At 39.6% G+C, this 15,127-nt stretch overlaps 1 protein-coding gene across 1 annotated transcript in view; it reads right to left on the bottom strand.

Annotated features, from left to right (window-relative positions):
- Window positions 1-15,127, bottom strand: part of ADAMTS6 (ADAM metallopeptidase with thrombospondin type 1 motif 6) — a gene marked incomplete in the record, with an annotated part of 313,682 nt that overhangs the window by 270,212 nt on the left and 28,343 nt on the right. Inside the window, 3 exon segments of the mRNA XM_034773659.1 lie at window positions 2,574-2,719; window positions 3,246-3,329; window positions 3,914-4,131. Of these exon segments, the coding sequence (XP_034629550.1) occupies window positions 2,574-2,719; window positions 3,246-3,329; window positions 3,914-4,131 (448 nt within the window).

The following is a 15,127-nucleotide window of genomic DNA, read 5'->3' on the forward strand; positions in this document are numbered from 1 at the left end:
AAAAGGCACATACTGCTCCTGTGCACATTCAGAGATAAAATATGGACCTATACAAGTTTCCACACTATTTTTAATGTTCTTTTGTCAATAAAAAGAAAATTGCTAAGGCTCCATTGGGGTTTGCTAAAGTCAGAGTCAGTTTATGGGAAGGAGGAGATTGATTATCCAAACAATACTACAGTATTAATCAACAGTAGACTTTATATAGAAAACTATCAGCTCAGTATCCTAACATTATTAATATTTCTTTTTAAAGAATTCACTGCAACAATTACAGGATAAAATATTAGGATTTGGTATAGTGTCATACTAAAAATGACTAAGTGAACCATCCAATAAGGGACTGTGATAGAGAAAACAGCCTTTATTTGTTTAACATTTTAATTCAACCACAGACTTATCCTGTGCACAAAACCAACACAAACAAAATAACTTCAGAGTTTTCAAGTAAAGAGATAAAAGCAAGGAAATGTTGAATAATGGGCACAATTCCTTTATCAAATATTCCCATTGTGTTTAAGTGAAATATGTTAACCACTATTCTGAGACTCTGCAATAAGTGTACAGTATTACAGTATTAGCTACCTGCACTTAGCTACCATGACATTTATTTGAAAGAAAATAAACTGCTGAGCTATTTCAAAAAGAAAAAAAAAATCTTCAAACTCAGCTTCACGCCTTGTGTCCTCAGGGTCTCCACAACAGTGTTGAGGGGGTACAGTTTTTGCTGCCAGGAAATACTCTTGCTGATCAGCATTCCTTTCTGGCTATAGCATAAACACTGGCATCGCTGATAGAAGCATGCCACGTCCCCAATCCTGCCTACAGTAAGCAGACCATGCAAATCTCTTTTATCAAGCTTCTTTTAATTGCTGTGAGAAAGAAAAAGGGAGGAGAGAATGCCTTACAGTCTCCTTTTCTATACCAGCTTGGTGCCATGCTCCAGGAGGGGGCTGATGTAACTGGGGACTTAAGACTAATGTTTCAGCCTTAGCACTGTTTACTAAAATAAATCAGCATAAGTCAGGGATTTCTGGGTGAGGAAGGTCAAGTCCTTAATATTATTTAGTGTAGATTTTGTGTGAGAATTTCATTTTTATAGTTTTATTAGATAGTTATAATCATTGAATGAAAAGAAGCACTCCCTCATGAAAGTATATAAAAACATTGACTTTGAGAATATTTGTTTATACAACAGATAGAGACATACATATGTGTATATAAATGGGACTATTCACATGTATAAAATTAAGCCTGCATATTAAGCATGTCTTTGCAGAATCAGTGCCTTAAAATGGAACATTATTAGGTTCTAAATTTGTACTTTATTTAAGGATGTTTTCAAAGTGATTTTTACCCATTAGACCAAAGCAGTTCTTTCAAGGATATTGGAATGTATTGTATCAATCTAGCTACTACATGTGCTCATTAATTGCATATATTAAAAGTAATTTATGAAATATTGATGAAAAACATATTTTGCACTCAAAATGGTTACATACAAGAATCCAGTACCTCTAGCATATTCTTTCATCGCTGCGCTGCTGTAATTCAAAAACAGATGAAAGAATTTTTTCAAAAATATCATCGCTTTTATGCTCAAATTCCAACCAGGAGTGAATTTTGTCTTATAAATCTTGAGGGCATTATTCTACACTGATTCCATACCTAAAACCTCCATTAAAATTTGACATGTTGAGTGAGTATAGAATATGCCCCTTGAAAAGGATATTTATAACAGAAACATTAACGATCCTTAGCTATATAGATCAATACTAGCATCACTGTTTTAATATTTAGAAAAAAAGAAAACTGTCCCTAAGAAACAGGTGCACGCGAAATGCTATTTTAAGACAATCTATTTGTAGGGTACAATATTTGTTTACCTGTAACTACACAGAGAAAACGTATTTAACAGGATTGAAAGATTATAGATTTAGCAGTGTTGAACCTGCTCATAGAAATGGTAATATGTACAACAAGACACCTTTACACATAAGTAGCCTTCCTATGAACACTAAAAATTTCACTTTTTTCTTAAATTAAGTTAGATAGCGCAGCAACAAACGCACAGCCAGATTCTCAGCTGGTGTAAATCTGCATAGCTCCATTGACTTCAGTGAAGTGACACTGATTTACACCAAGAATTTGGCAATAATGTTTTACACTGAAAACATTATACAGTAGTAACAAAACAATTTTTTTCTCCTGCTTGTTGATCTTTTTCCCAGAATGTTTAGAATTTTTGTTCAACTATAAAAGTTTGAAACGATCAAGCAAATTCATCAGATCTACTCCAAGATTTTTTTATGGGAGCAGTTATGAGAAGCACAGTTATTGAAGTTATTGAAATTGTAAGTACTGTAAGTTCTTAGACATTTTCTTTCCAATTTTTTAAAATCTATGTTTTAATGGTCTGATATATTCTCAAAGACAAGCAACATATTATCTTTTTACCCTCACAAGATTACCTACCCCTTACATTACTTTAAATATAGGTTTTATACATAAGTAAATACAAGAAAACCATAGAAAGAAGATAAAATAAATACAAGACCTGCAATAAACCATACCTAGTAATAAGAACCGCATTATCGTGGTGGGCAATCCCATTTTCTGGAATGGTGTTTCCATCGCTTTGGTGGGAGAGAATGGATTTCTGCCACTTACAGAAGCTATCGAGGGACTTGTCTGCATGGTGGTTTATCTCCAAGTTTGGCTGCAATACAACATGCATACCAGAAATGTTCCAAACAAATTACTAAGGTCAGTTGTTAAGCTTTTTGAAGACTAAAATGGGACTATAATTAGAAGCAGTGGTTTCTAGGAATAATCTCTTCTTGCCAATTTTTATCTCTAAAATCTGACCCAGAGTTCAGTTAGTGTATTACTGAACAGGCATTCTTTCACTTCCAGCTTTAATAATGATTATGTCAATAAAAAAAATTTAGATTATAAAAATATAGACATAGAAATAAAATTGTAATTGTAAGTCTCTACCCCTGAAATCTCCAAAAGTAAGTTGAAGATATCTGTTACATTAGGTAAATATTAAAATGATAAATGAGGCATATTCCTTGAAACTATTTCAATCTTCCTTAAAAATAGCAAAAGATTACAGATGAGGTTTTATACTCAAATATAGCCTTTCTAAACAATAATTAGGTGGATTCTACAATGGTACAGAGTGAAGTATGCCGTAGTTTATTGGTCTGAAGTTTAATGTAATTGCAGCTCAGTCTTACCTGATCTTCAGTGAGAACAATTAAACGAGTCACTATAATATTCACAACGTTTCCTAGACTGGAATCACGATAAAGTTTGGCAACCTGACCTCCAGAAAAGAAGAAAAGACACAAAGTCAGACAAGAAACACCATTCATTTGACATATGCTTAAAAATTAGTCTGTTGTCTCTTACTAAATATAATTTCATAATTTGAACACTTCTTACAAGCATCTAAAGAACTATTTCTAAGTCAGCCTTAATCTATTCAGTAAGATGAATCAATATTCCCTACACTATTTTCACTGCAAACACTTTATAGAATAAATTTGTTTCACAACTGAATAACTCATGACAAGAGATGTTCAGAGCGCTAGCTAAAGAAAAGAACCAACCAAAAGTGTAATCACTATAACTCGTAATTAGAGGGTCAATTTATTTAAAATGAAACCCGAAGGCATTGAAACATGATTTAACAGTGATCATAATATTCTCCCTGATGGAGAAAAGACAACAGTATTGCACATCTTATTTATCTCCTAATACTAACATTTTACTATATATCACTTTTTGCAGGCTGATACATATTTTAAAGCATTGTTTATTTCAAATCAGAAAACCATATTGCATAATTGCCCATCCTATAAAAAGTGTTAATTATGTTAATATATAGAGGGGTCAAACTTACAATATTCATTACACTCAAAATGTAATGTTCAATGTCTTTGCGACCATGGTATCCCACCATCATTTTGTCTGCTACTACCAGCGTCTCCACAAAGCGTTCAATGCTTACTGATCTCTTCTGTCGACGATGACTACTTAGAGTGTTATTAATTGGAAGTGAAGTTGGAAAAGCAGATGTATCATTCATCCACCAAGGTTTATTACTTCTTGTGAGGTCTTCTAGGAATCAAAATAATTAACCACTTCAGATGGGTCACTAGTTAAACATGTTCAAATACAGCTGTTTTATGTTGATATTATTATCTTAAAGCTTCTAAAATAACAAGAGTTTCTTGAGGGCAAGAAGAAATTAAATCTTTTCTATAAATATATAGTATATTTTACATTTTCATTAGCAAATATTTTTGCAGATTGAAAAGGAGCTAGATTTAATACAGAGAAATATTTTTTTAAATAAATATAAAGCAAGTTCTCTTGCTTTCATACATTGTTTCATACAGCTGCTGCTAACAATATCAGCTTGTTCTCTTAAAAGGCCTGATCCTGCAAAACTCTTATTTATATTCCCAGATACAAATTACATTATAACATGGAATTAAGGATTAATACATTTCAGTATTTAAATGGTAATAACACTACAGGGATCTTGTAATTATCCCAAAAATAAGCACTACAAGCCTAGGAAATTCAGAGTTAAGGTTTAAAGTTTAAAGAAAAATCCAAACATATTAAGGCATGGTAATACACAGTTAAGGCATTCAAAAAACCTTAATTTTGCCCTATAATGACATCATGCAATAACTGTACAATTAAGCTTAGTGCGTAATAGTGTCTGTTCTGACAGATTAAACTGATGTTTTAAAATATATTAAATAGTTTTCATTCAGGAGGAAGTTAATAACGGTCTGACTACACATCCTAATGGGCCTATTTTTTAATTAATTTTAACAATAAAATAAACTAAGGGCTAGATCCACAAAGAGATTCAGGTGACTAACTGGCATGCTAGGTGCCTCAGTCCAAAATTTAGATCCTCAAAACACCAGCTCAGCTGCCACATAACCTTGCAAACACCCAAGTTTCCGCTAGTAAAGTCCTCAAGGTACCTAAATTTCTGCTGCCGGGCATATGCATAGCCACCTAAGTCCTAATGCCCAAGCACTAGCTCATGCCTAAACCCCAGTGGGACCTTCAAGATAGGCACTGCCCCACCTAACTCACCTGTGGAGCCCAATCAGGTAAGTATGGTCAGTGGGAGGAGTCAGCAGCAGTACCCCTACTAACGTTAGCCCAGTGGTTACAGCACTCATCCAAGCTACAAGAGAATCATGTTCAAATCCTTTTTCTGGCTACAATGGCACAGGAATTTGAATTCCAGTCTACTTCTCCCATCTGAATGCCCTAGTTACTGGCCTATGTGGTACTCTGGGGTGGGTTTTTCTCAGTTTCTCCCACTGAAGCTATTCCATTCTGTATAAATAATCAAATAGTCATTGAAACAGGGACTTGCACTTGGATCTCCCAGATTCCAGGTAGGCACCCAAACTCCTGGGCTATCGAGTCATTTTCGCTCTCTTTCTCTGAATGAATATTTAAGTATGTCATCCTCAACTACGGAACAGCGACTGGCACGTCACATCCATAATGAACAGTCCGTATTTTAAAAAGTAGCCCTGTGGGTTTGGCTCAATTTAATAAAGTAAGCATATGCTTAACTTTAAGCATGTGCTTGAGTCTATTCTTCAGCAATGCACTTAAGCACAGGCTTAATTTAAGCACATGCTTATGTCCCATTTACGTCAATGAAATTTACATATATATTTAAACTTAAGCATGTGCTTAAGTTCTCTGCTGTGTATGGATGGACTTAAGCATGTAGTTAAAGCTATATCTGAGCTTAAGAGCTTTGCTGAATTGAGGGCTTAAAAGGATAGCTCATGGGAGTAATAAACATGGGTCTATTTCTGCATGTATCTACTGAAATTAGTTAATTTGTGATGGTGCCTATAGTGTCAATGGGAGTCAGTAGTTGCTTCAACTATACGCCTCATTTTCAATGGTTAATGACTCAGCTATGAAGAAAATGTGTACAAGGTCAAAACAAGGACTCATTGTTGCAGTATATTTCTCATTTATTAAATGTTTACAGTTCATAGAATATATAGCTTTATCAGAGCCATTTCTTTAAAAGACCCATATCAAATTGTAGAGACACTGAAAAATGAAAATAAACTTGGTTACTTCAAACCATTGGGTTTATTGATATCATTGTGACATCCCTTAGGCAAGGTTATAGTCATCTGTTAAAAAATCAACTTCAGGTATTAAAGACTGCTGAAGTTTCTATAACCAAAAAAAGCATTTTCCTGTATTTCAATCACTGTTCAAGGAAATTAAAGTTTGTTTTAATTAATCAAAGATTTTAGTCTTACTGAAGCAGTGAATTAGGAATGTCTGGAATCTTGTCTGATACATTTTGTAATAAGATGGGAAAAAAACCTTTGTTTGGCCGTATTCAAGTTGCATAAGTTCATCAGTTTGAGGATTTTTCGTGCTTCTATAATATAAAAAATTATTTTATAAACATGAAATGTAGACTAGGAATTTTTTTCTCTTTCATAATAAAAGATATAAATAATTTGAAAATCATTTAGTGTGCACTTATAGAAACCTTTTAAAGAGTAAATAACAAAAACATTTTGCACATAAAGGTATGGCTTTCATACCAAGGTAACAAAGTACTTATATATATATATTGTGACAGAGCTTCCTCTCTCCCTCGGTGGGTCCCGCGCTTCCATTTAACAGTGGGCTGGGGTATTCTTCTTTTCCCTCAGGATTTTCCCCACGCCCCTGGGTTTACTGTCCACACCCTACCAGAGCAGGATTCCTCCCAGCCTCCCTGATGGGTAGGGTTGCCAACTGTCTAATGGCACTGTGATGGTGCACTCCACGTTTTATAAAAATATGCTTATGAATGTGAATATAATGTAACTGGAATATGCTTTATGCAAAAGGTCTCTTGTAAGGTATCATTACAAAGGTTATAACCTACTGAATACATTCCTCCTATTTGTATGTATGTATCATTCTTGTATCTGAAGCTAGAAATATGAAGTATAACTCTGAGGTCCTATTGTAATTATGCAAAGTGTGGGCCATTAATGGTGGCTTAGAATCTTGATGGCTCCCATTCACTAGGACAATTGGTTGTGAATGGGTTTATTTACCTGAAAGCCTTCCTGTGTACATGTGGGCAATGAAAAATGGGTAATGAAAAATGAGGTCTCAGAGGACATGTGACCATGTCACATGATACTGGAATACATCTTAAATTTGGTACTTTTCCATTTAGAAGGGAGAGTGGGGATCCAGAGAAACAAAAGATTCCTGCCTTGTGCCAAAGCTATGAAAGGGGGTGGAACAGAACAAAGGGGGCTGCCAGTCATGAGAACACCCCTGCTTTCCACCTAAGATGTCTGCTGGAACTAACAAGGGCTCTGGGAGGGAGTTTGGGTGCGGGGTGCAGGCTCCGGGCTGGGGCTTGGGGGGCAGGAAGCGTTGAAGGGGGCAGCACTTACCTCGGGCGGCTCCTGAAAGCGACCAGCACATCCCTCTAGCAGCAGTTCCTAGGCAGGGGGGCCAGGGAGCTCCGTGCACTGCCCCTGCCCATGGGCACCAACCCTGCAGCTCCCAATGGCTGCTGTTCCTGGCCAATGGGAGCTGTGGAGCCAGCACTCAGGGCACGGGCAGTGCACGGAGTCCCTGTGGCCACCCCTATGCCTAGGAGCTGGAGGGACATGCTGGTCGCTTCCCTGGAGCCACACGGAGCTGGAAGCCTGCCTGCCCTGCAACAACTGGACTTTTAATGCCCCAGTCAGCACTGCTGGCCAGAGCCTCCAGAGTCCCTTTTTGGCCAGATTTAGGCCAGGTGTTCCAGTCAAAAACCAGACACCTGACAACCAACTTGACACATGTACACTTCCCTCACAACTACTGACTCATTACAAACAAGAGAACTGCATCATGCCAATTAGCTGGAGAAGAAGATCAATGATTGGCTAAGTAAATCTTGATGGCACAAAAGCACTAATGAAGAGTGATATGAATTATTGACCTGACCCTGTCTATTAATCTTTAATAATTAATTCCAGCCTAATGTAACCTATGCATAAAACTAATGACTTTTGACTCTATGTAAAGTTTGAAGAATCAGTATTATTCTGTTATTAATATAATTTGGGACACAAAAAGGTCTGACAAGTACTAAATTTCTAAAAGAACAAATTTAAAATTAATTTTAACTCAAATTAACAAATGTTATTGCAAATTCTTAGCATTTCAGTGCACAAAGAGTATATGCTGTCAGTTTGGGAAGAATATTCTGCATTCTTCATACATAATGTAGATGTTGAATACCTGACTAAGTGCAAAACTTGACTAAACCTAATCGGTGGATTCATGATCTCCACAACATCTCCATAATAAAGGGCCAAATCTTGTTCACATTGAAATTGATGCGAGTTTTACTGTTGATTTCAGTGATAGCAGGAGCAGGCCCAAAAATCACAAAAGTTTCATTTACTGAATGATATATTAGATTAATTCTTATAGAACAGGGGTCGGCAACCTTTCGGAAGTGGTGTGCCGAGTCTTCATTTATTCACTCTGATGTAAGGTTTCGCATGCCAGTCATACATTTTAATGTTTTTAGAAGGTCTCTTTCTATAAAAGTCTATATATAACTAAACTATTGTTGTATGTAAAGTAAATAAGGTTTTTAAAATGTTTAAGAAGCTTCATTTAAAATTACATTAAAATGCAGAGCCCCCCGGACTGGTGGCCATGACCCAGGCAGTGTGAGTGCCACCGAAAATCAGCTCACGTACCGCCTTCGGCACGCGTGCCATAGATTGCCTACCCCTGTTATAGAATGATGCAGCAGAGTATAAGCATTCATTAGCAAGTGTTGCTATTCAATTGAATAACACATGAGAAAGCATAAAGATTCTTTAAAAAAAATAATGTTCCATAGATACCACTTTTTTCCTAACTTTGACAAATACTTTAATAATGCTAATATCGTTCTAAATGTGCAAGATAAGGACATATGAATGTGAGTTCCCCCCTCCCCTTCATTTTAGGCTAGACTATGTATATACAATCTGTTCTGGGTATGGGAAGCACATAGTTGTGCCATCCCAGGATTATATACTTGTCAATTTTCAAACTTCAATTGTTTTTACAATCAGTGGATTCAATTCAAAAGTTTTGTTTTGTTTTTGCAATGAGAAAAGTGTACTCTTTTTCACTCTCTTATAACTCTAAAATTGCTGAAGGAATTTTGCTAAATTCTCAAAAAAACCACAATAATTCACCTTCAAGCAAAAATCTAATATAAAACATTTCAGCTAAGCTAAAGCGGTGTGTATATTTAAAAATTATGAGTATGCAAAAATAGCAGGTTACAATGAAATCTGTTTTGCAACCTTAACAATACAGCATGCACTGCTACGCATCTTCTAAAAAACCATTTAAAAAATCATTTCAACAAACTATGCAGCCAAGTGAAAATACCATGAAAGTAAATTTGCAATATGATCTTTGTTGCAAAGCTAATAATGGAAGACTTCAGCGTGCTGTCTATAGAACTCTTACATTAAGCGTGATTATAAACTGAGCCAAATTCTGCTCTGGCATAATGCAGTTTCGCCTGTTTACCAATGCTTAATGTGGTCCTGCATTTGGACAATGTTAGTTATGTATATGAAAGAGCAGTAAAAATGGAAAGAAAAATTGAGATAGCTCTAAAGTCTTGATCCTGCTAGATGTTCAGCACTCCTGCAAAAAGTTGAGTGCCCTCAACTCCTGGTGAAGTCAATGGAGCTGAGAGTGCCTAGAATTTCCCAGGATGAAGCCCTTAATGATTTTAGCTATGTATTCAGGGGTATACAGGGGGGTCTGATCCAACTCTAAGTCAGTGGGTGCTTTGCCACTGTCTTCAATTGAGTAGGACAAGGCCCATAATGAGGAGTGAGGAACTGAATCAGTTTGGTGGGGACAGGATGTTTAAGAGATGAAATAGTATTACTCTTAACTCCTTTTTCCTGAAAAATAAAATAAATCTCATTTATGCTGTTCAAATTTTTGATATCATGACCTTTATACTGAAATAATGGAGTTATTCTGGATTTGCACTAGTGTAATTTAGAGCAGAAAAGTGGTCCTATTGTATATTGACTTTGTTCATGAAACACTATTCTCACAACCAAACTCAGTTAATGTTGTGAGTGTATACATACTTTAAAATGAAATGTTTATTGAACATTATAGTTAGAAAAACCAAAACTCTAAATATTAGTTAGAAACATGAATGAGACTTTTCTTTCTTAACTTTGCCCTAAATCCTTGTCTACACCACATCTAGGGGCCAGAGACAGAAATCTTTATATTTTCCTCAAATGTTATTTTTCAATATAAGTCACAAACCCCTCATGATCCATCACCCATACTACATGTGATCCACCACTTACTCACTGAACAAAGACCAAACGGTTACTTACCTTACAATAACTGCTCTTCTTTGAGAGGTGCTGTGCGCATACACGTTCCACTGTAAATGTGCGTGCGCTTAGTGCACTCGAGTCAGAGACTTTTGCCAACATTACCACTAGGTGGTGCACGTGCCACGTACTCTCAGGCGAGGGCATAAAAAGTATGTGTCCATTGCCCATTTCTCCATTCTTTTGCACCACAGTAAGTAATGTCCGAAGTAGCAGGGAAGTGGGAGGGCAGCAGAATGTGTATGTGAACAACACATTTTGACAAACTTACTGTCAGGGTAAGTAATGTTTTTTTCTCCTGCAAGTGATTGTGCACATATACATTCCACTGTAGATGATTCATCAGCACTTCCCTTACAGGTGGAGGGACTTCGGCTCATCTGAACAGACTGTAACACTGACTTGGCATCATCACAAGAGGCTTGAGTGATGGCATAATGAGTTGGAAAAGTATGCACAGATGACTATGTCGCTGCCTTGCATATATCAGTTATTGAAACATTACTCGGGATAGCTGATGTGAAGAGCATAAGAACGGCCATACTGGATCAGACCAATGTTTCATCTAACCCAGTATCCTTTTTTCTGACAGTGGCCAATGCCAGATGCTTCAGAGGGAATGAACAGAACAGGGCAATTATCTAGTGATCCACTGTCATCCAGTCCCCGATCTGGAAGTCACAAGTTTAGGGATAACCTGAGCATGGATTGAGCCATTATATCTAATGGAGGAAAGACTTTAGCAAAAGCAGAACAGATTTTATTAGTCAGAGTTCCAATGTGAACTTCATTGAGATGACATGATTGATCTTTAATCCTTTCAGCATAGTTTATAAACAGCCTGGAAGAAGACCTGAAGGATCTAGCGTGGTCCAAGTAAAATGTCAGGGCTCTACAAAGATCCAAGGTATGGAGTGCTTCCTCAGCCTTAAACAAATAGGGTTTTAGGGAAAACACCACACAAGTAATTGTTTGATTTAGAGGAAAGACTGACACTACCTTAGGCATATATTTAGGATGTGGCTGTGACAGGTTGGATCACAGAACCCACCTTGGGAGCTGCCACCTGATGTGCCAAGACTATTTCTGCCCTTGCTTTTCCTGCCAGCTCGGGACCCCAGCACCCTGTCTTGCTGAGCCAGACACTCCCGTCTGCTCCAGCAAAGACCCAGGGTCTGAATTACATGCCCGAAAGCTGCAGGTTCACAGAAGTGTTCCTGTCTTTAACACTCAGATGCCCAACTACCAATAGGGTCTAAACCCAATAAATCCGTTTTACCCTGTATAAAGCTTACACAGGGTAAACTCATAAATTGTTCACCCTCTATAACACTGATAGAGAGATATGCACAGCTGTTTGCCTCCCCCGAGGTATTAATACATATTCTGTGTCAATTAATAAGTAAAAGGTGATTTTATTAAATACAGAAAGTAAGATTTATGCACCTATTGCATAGAACTGGAAGGGACCCATTGAGTCCAGCCCCCTGCCTTCACTAGCAGGACCAAGTACTGATTTTGCCACAGATCCCTAATTGGGCCCCTCAAGGATTGAACTCACAACCTTGGATTTAGCAGGCCAATGCTCAAACCACTGAGCTATCCCTCCCCCCCCAAGTGATTTAAGTGGTTCAAGTGGTTCCAAGTCCTAACAGACAGAACAAAGCAAGTCACCAAGCAACATAAAATAAAACGTGCAAATCTATGTCTAATTAAACTGAATACAGATAATCTCACCCTCAGAGATACTTCAGCAAGTTTTTTCCTCAGACTGGACACCTTCCAGGCCTGGGCACAATTCTTTCTCCTGGTACAGCTCTTGTTTCAGCTCAGGTAGTAGCTAGGAGATTCTTCATGCTGGCTCCTCCCCTTTTGTTCTGTTCCACACCTTTATATATCTTTTGCATAAGGCGGGAATCCTTTGTCCCTCCCTGGGTTCCCACCCCCTCCTTCTCAATGGAAAGACACCAGGTTAAAGATGGATTCCAGTTCAGGTGACATGATCACATGTCACTGCAAGACTTCATTGCCCACTTGCCAACACACACGTATACAGGAAAGTAAAACACAGCCATCTGTAGACAAATGTCCTGGTTAATGGGAGCCATGAAGATTCCAAACCACCATTAATGACCCACACTTTGCATAATTACAATAGGCCCTCAGAGTTATATTTCATATTTCTAGTTTCAGATACAAGAGTGGTACATTTATACAAATAAGATGATCACACTCAGTAGATTATAAGCTTTGTAATGATACCTTACAAGAGACCTTTTGCATGAAGCATATTCCAGTTACATTATATTCACTCATTAGCATATTTTTATAATACCATATAGACTTCAATGTCACAGTAGCATAGGGGATACTTTGTCCTTATGAAAGACCATGAAAGAAGGATCAGCCAAGAGTTCTGAAACCCTCCTTGCAGAAGTGATTGCCACCAAACATGCAATCTTCATGGATGATACAGGTAATGAAGCTGTAGCCATAAGCTCAAAGGGTGGTCATATCAGTTTGGAGAGAACTAGATTTAAATCTAATGCAAGCACAGGAGCAAAGGAGGATAAACATCAATGAGACCCTTCAAAAAAAATAAAAAAACAAGAGGATGAGAAAAACTAGAAAATCTGTCTAGTGGTGGATGTAATGCAGAAATAGAGGCTAAATGAACTCCAACAGAAGGATCTGAAAGACCTAACAGTTTCAGGTGCAGAAGATAGTCCAGCACATGTGAAATCCCTGTGTGAAGGAACGATAAACTGTGAGACTGCACACAAATGGAAAACTTCTTCCACTTTCTGCATATATGGCTCTAGTGGACTCATTTCTGCTGCCCACTGTAGGGTGACCAGACGTCCCAATATTATCCGGACAGTTCCGATTTTACGGGACTTGTCCCGCGTCCCGACTTTACATTGGTCAGGACGCCCTTTTGTCCCAATATCGGGGACCGTCTGGACCGCAGCTGTGGCGCCACCGTTCACTGCTTCCTGGGGCAGCTCCCGGCGCCCGCCTGCCGGCAGGAGTGCCACATGCTGCTGGGCGGGGCTTGCAGGTGCCAGGAGTGGGCAGAGAGCTCTCCGCCCCCCACACCCGACCCGACCCGCAACCCTAGGAGCCAGAGGGACCAGCCTGCCAGATGCTTCCCAGGACGGGAGCTGCCCCAGGTGAGCACTGCCAGGACTCCCCACCTCGCCCTCTGGCAGGTCCCTCTGGCTCTTAGGGTGGGGGGGCTCTGCATGCTGCCAGCACCTGCAAGCCCCACTCCGCAGCTCCGGAAGCTCCCACTGGCACTTTTCCCGGCCAATGGGAGCCACGGAGCTTGCACTTGTGGCGGGCGCAACACATGGAGAGTCTGGAGACTCCCCTCACCGCTCTCACCCTAGGAGTCCGAGACCTCCCAACGGGGCTGGTGAGTGCGGCCAGGGAAGGGGGCAGGGTGTGATGGAGTGAGTGTCTGGGTAGGGTGTGTGGGGCGCTGGGCTGTGAGGGTGTGCAGAGTGCTGGGTAGTGGAGGAGGTTTGTGTGTTTTGGGGTGTTAGACATTGGGGGACTGGGGGGGTGCTGGGCAGTGGGGGGAAATCTGTGTGTGTCAGGGCACTGAGGGTCTGTGTGAGGCATTATGTAATTGTGGTGGTGGGGCTGTGGGGAAGGGCACTGGGAGGGAGGAAGGAAGGGAAGGAGGGGAAATCTGTGTGTATTGGGAAACTAGCAAGTGGGGGGTTCTGTGTGGGGTGCTGGGCAGCTGTGGTGGGGCTGTGGGTAGGGGGGCGCTGGGCCGGGTGTGTGCGCACAGCACTGTGCATTTGTGGTGGAAGGATTATAGGGGGGCTCTGGGCATAGTGGATCCAGGGGGCGCTGAGCAGGGGAGCTGTGTGGTGCAGCATGGGCCCACCCTCAACAGGAAGGGGCACGCTGGTACCACAAGACCAGGTGGACCAGTGATGCCTCTGGCTCTGGTTGGGGCTGTGCACCTGTGTCTGTCTGTCCCCCGCCTCTCCTTCCCTCGCCCTCCCCCATTCGACCAATGTGTCCTGATATTTCACTCTTGCGATCTGGTCACCGTAGCCCACTGAGATGGTCTGAACCTCACTGGAGCACATCTTCTCCTGGGTGTTCAACCACATATCATCCACACAGTAAGGTGGAGAGATCTGAGGTTGGGATGCAGAAATTTGCCCTGGGTTTGAGACAGAAGATCCTTGATTAGTGTAGAGTTATCTGTGAACAGATACATAGGTAATGTGGATCTGTGAACCAATATTGTCTTGACCATGCCAGTGCAATGAGAACTAAATATGTTTTGTCTTGTTTCAACTTCCTGAGTATCCTCGGAATGAGAGAAACAGGAGGGAATGCATTTAGGAGGTGACCGACCAGAAAAAAAAAAAAGCATCTGTGATGGAACCCAGCTGCAGTCGGCACTGGAGCAAAACATTGTGCATTTGTTGTTGAGGTTGGTCGCAAACAAGTCTATTACTGGGTATCCCCAGCAATGGAAAATCTGGAGGTGAATATTCTTCTTGATTGACCACTTGTGAAAACCCTGCTGATGGAATCTACTAGTGTGTTTCTCATTCCTGAAAGGTGAAAAGCATTCAGGGAAACATTGTTATGAATACACAGATTTCACAGGACAATAGTCT

Source organism: Trachemys scripta, chromosome 6, assembly GCF_013100865.1.
Source record: "Trachemys scripta elegans isolate TJP31775 chromosome 6, CAS_Tse_1.0, whole genome shotgun sequence".
Taxonomy (NCBI): Eukaryota; Metazoa; Chordata; order Testudines; family Emydidae; genus Trachemys; species Trachemys scripta.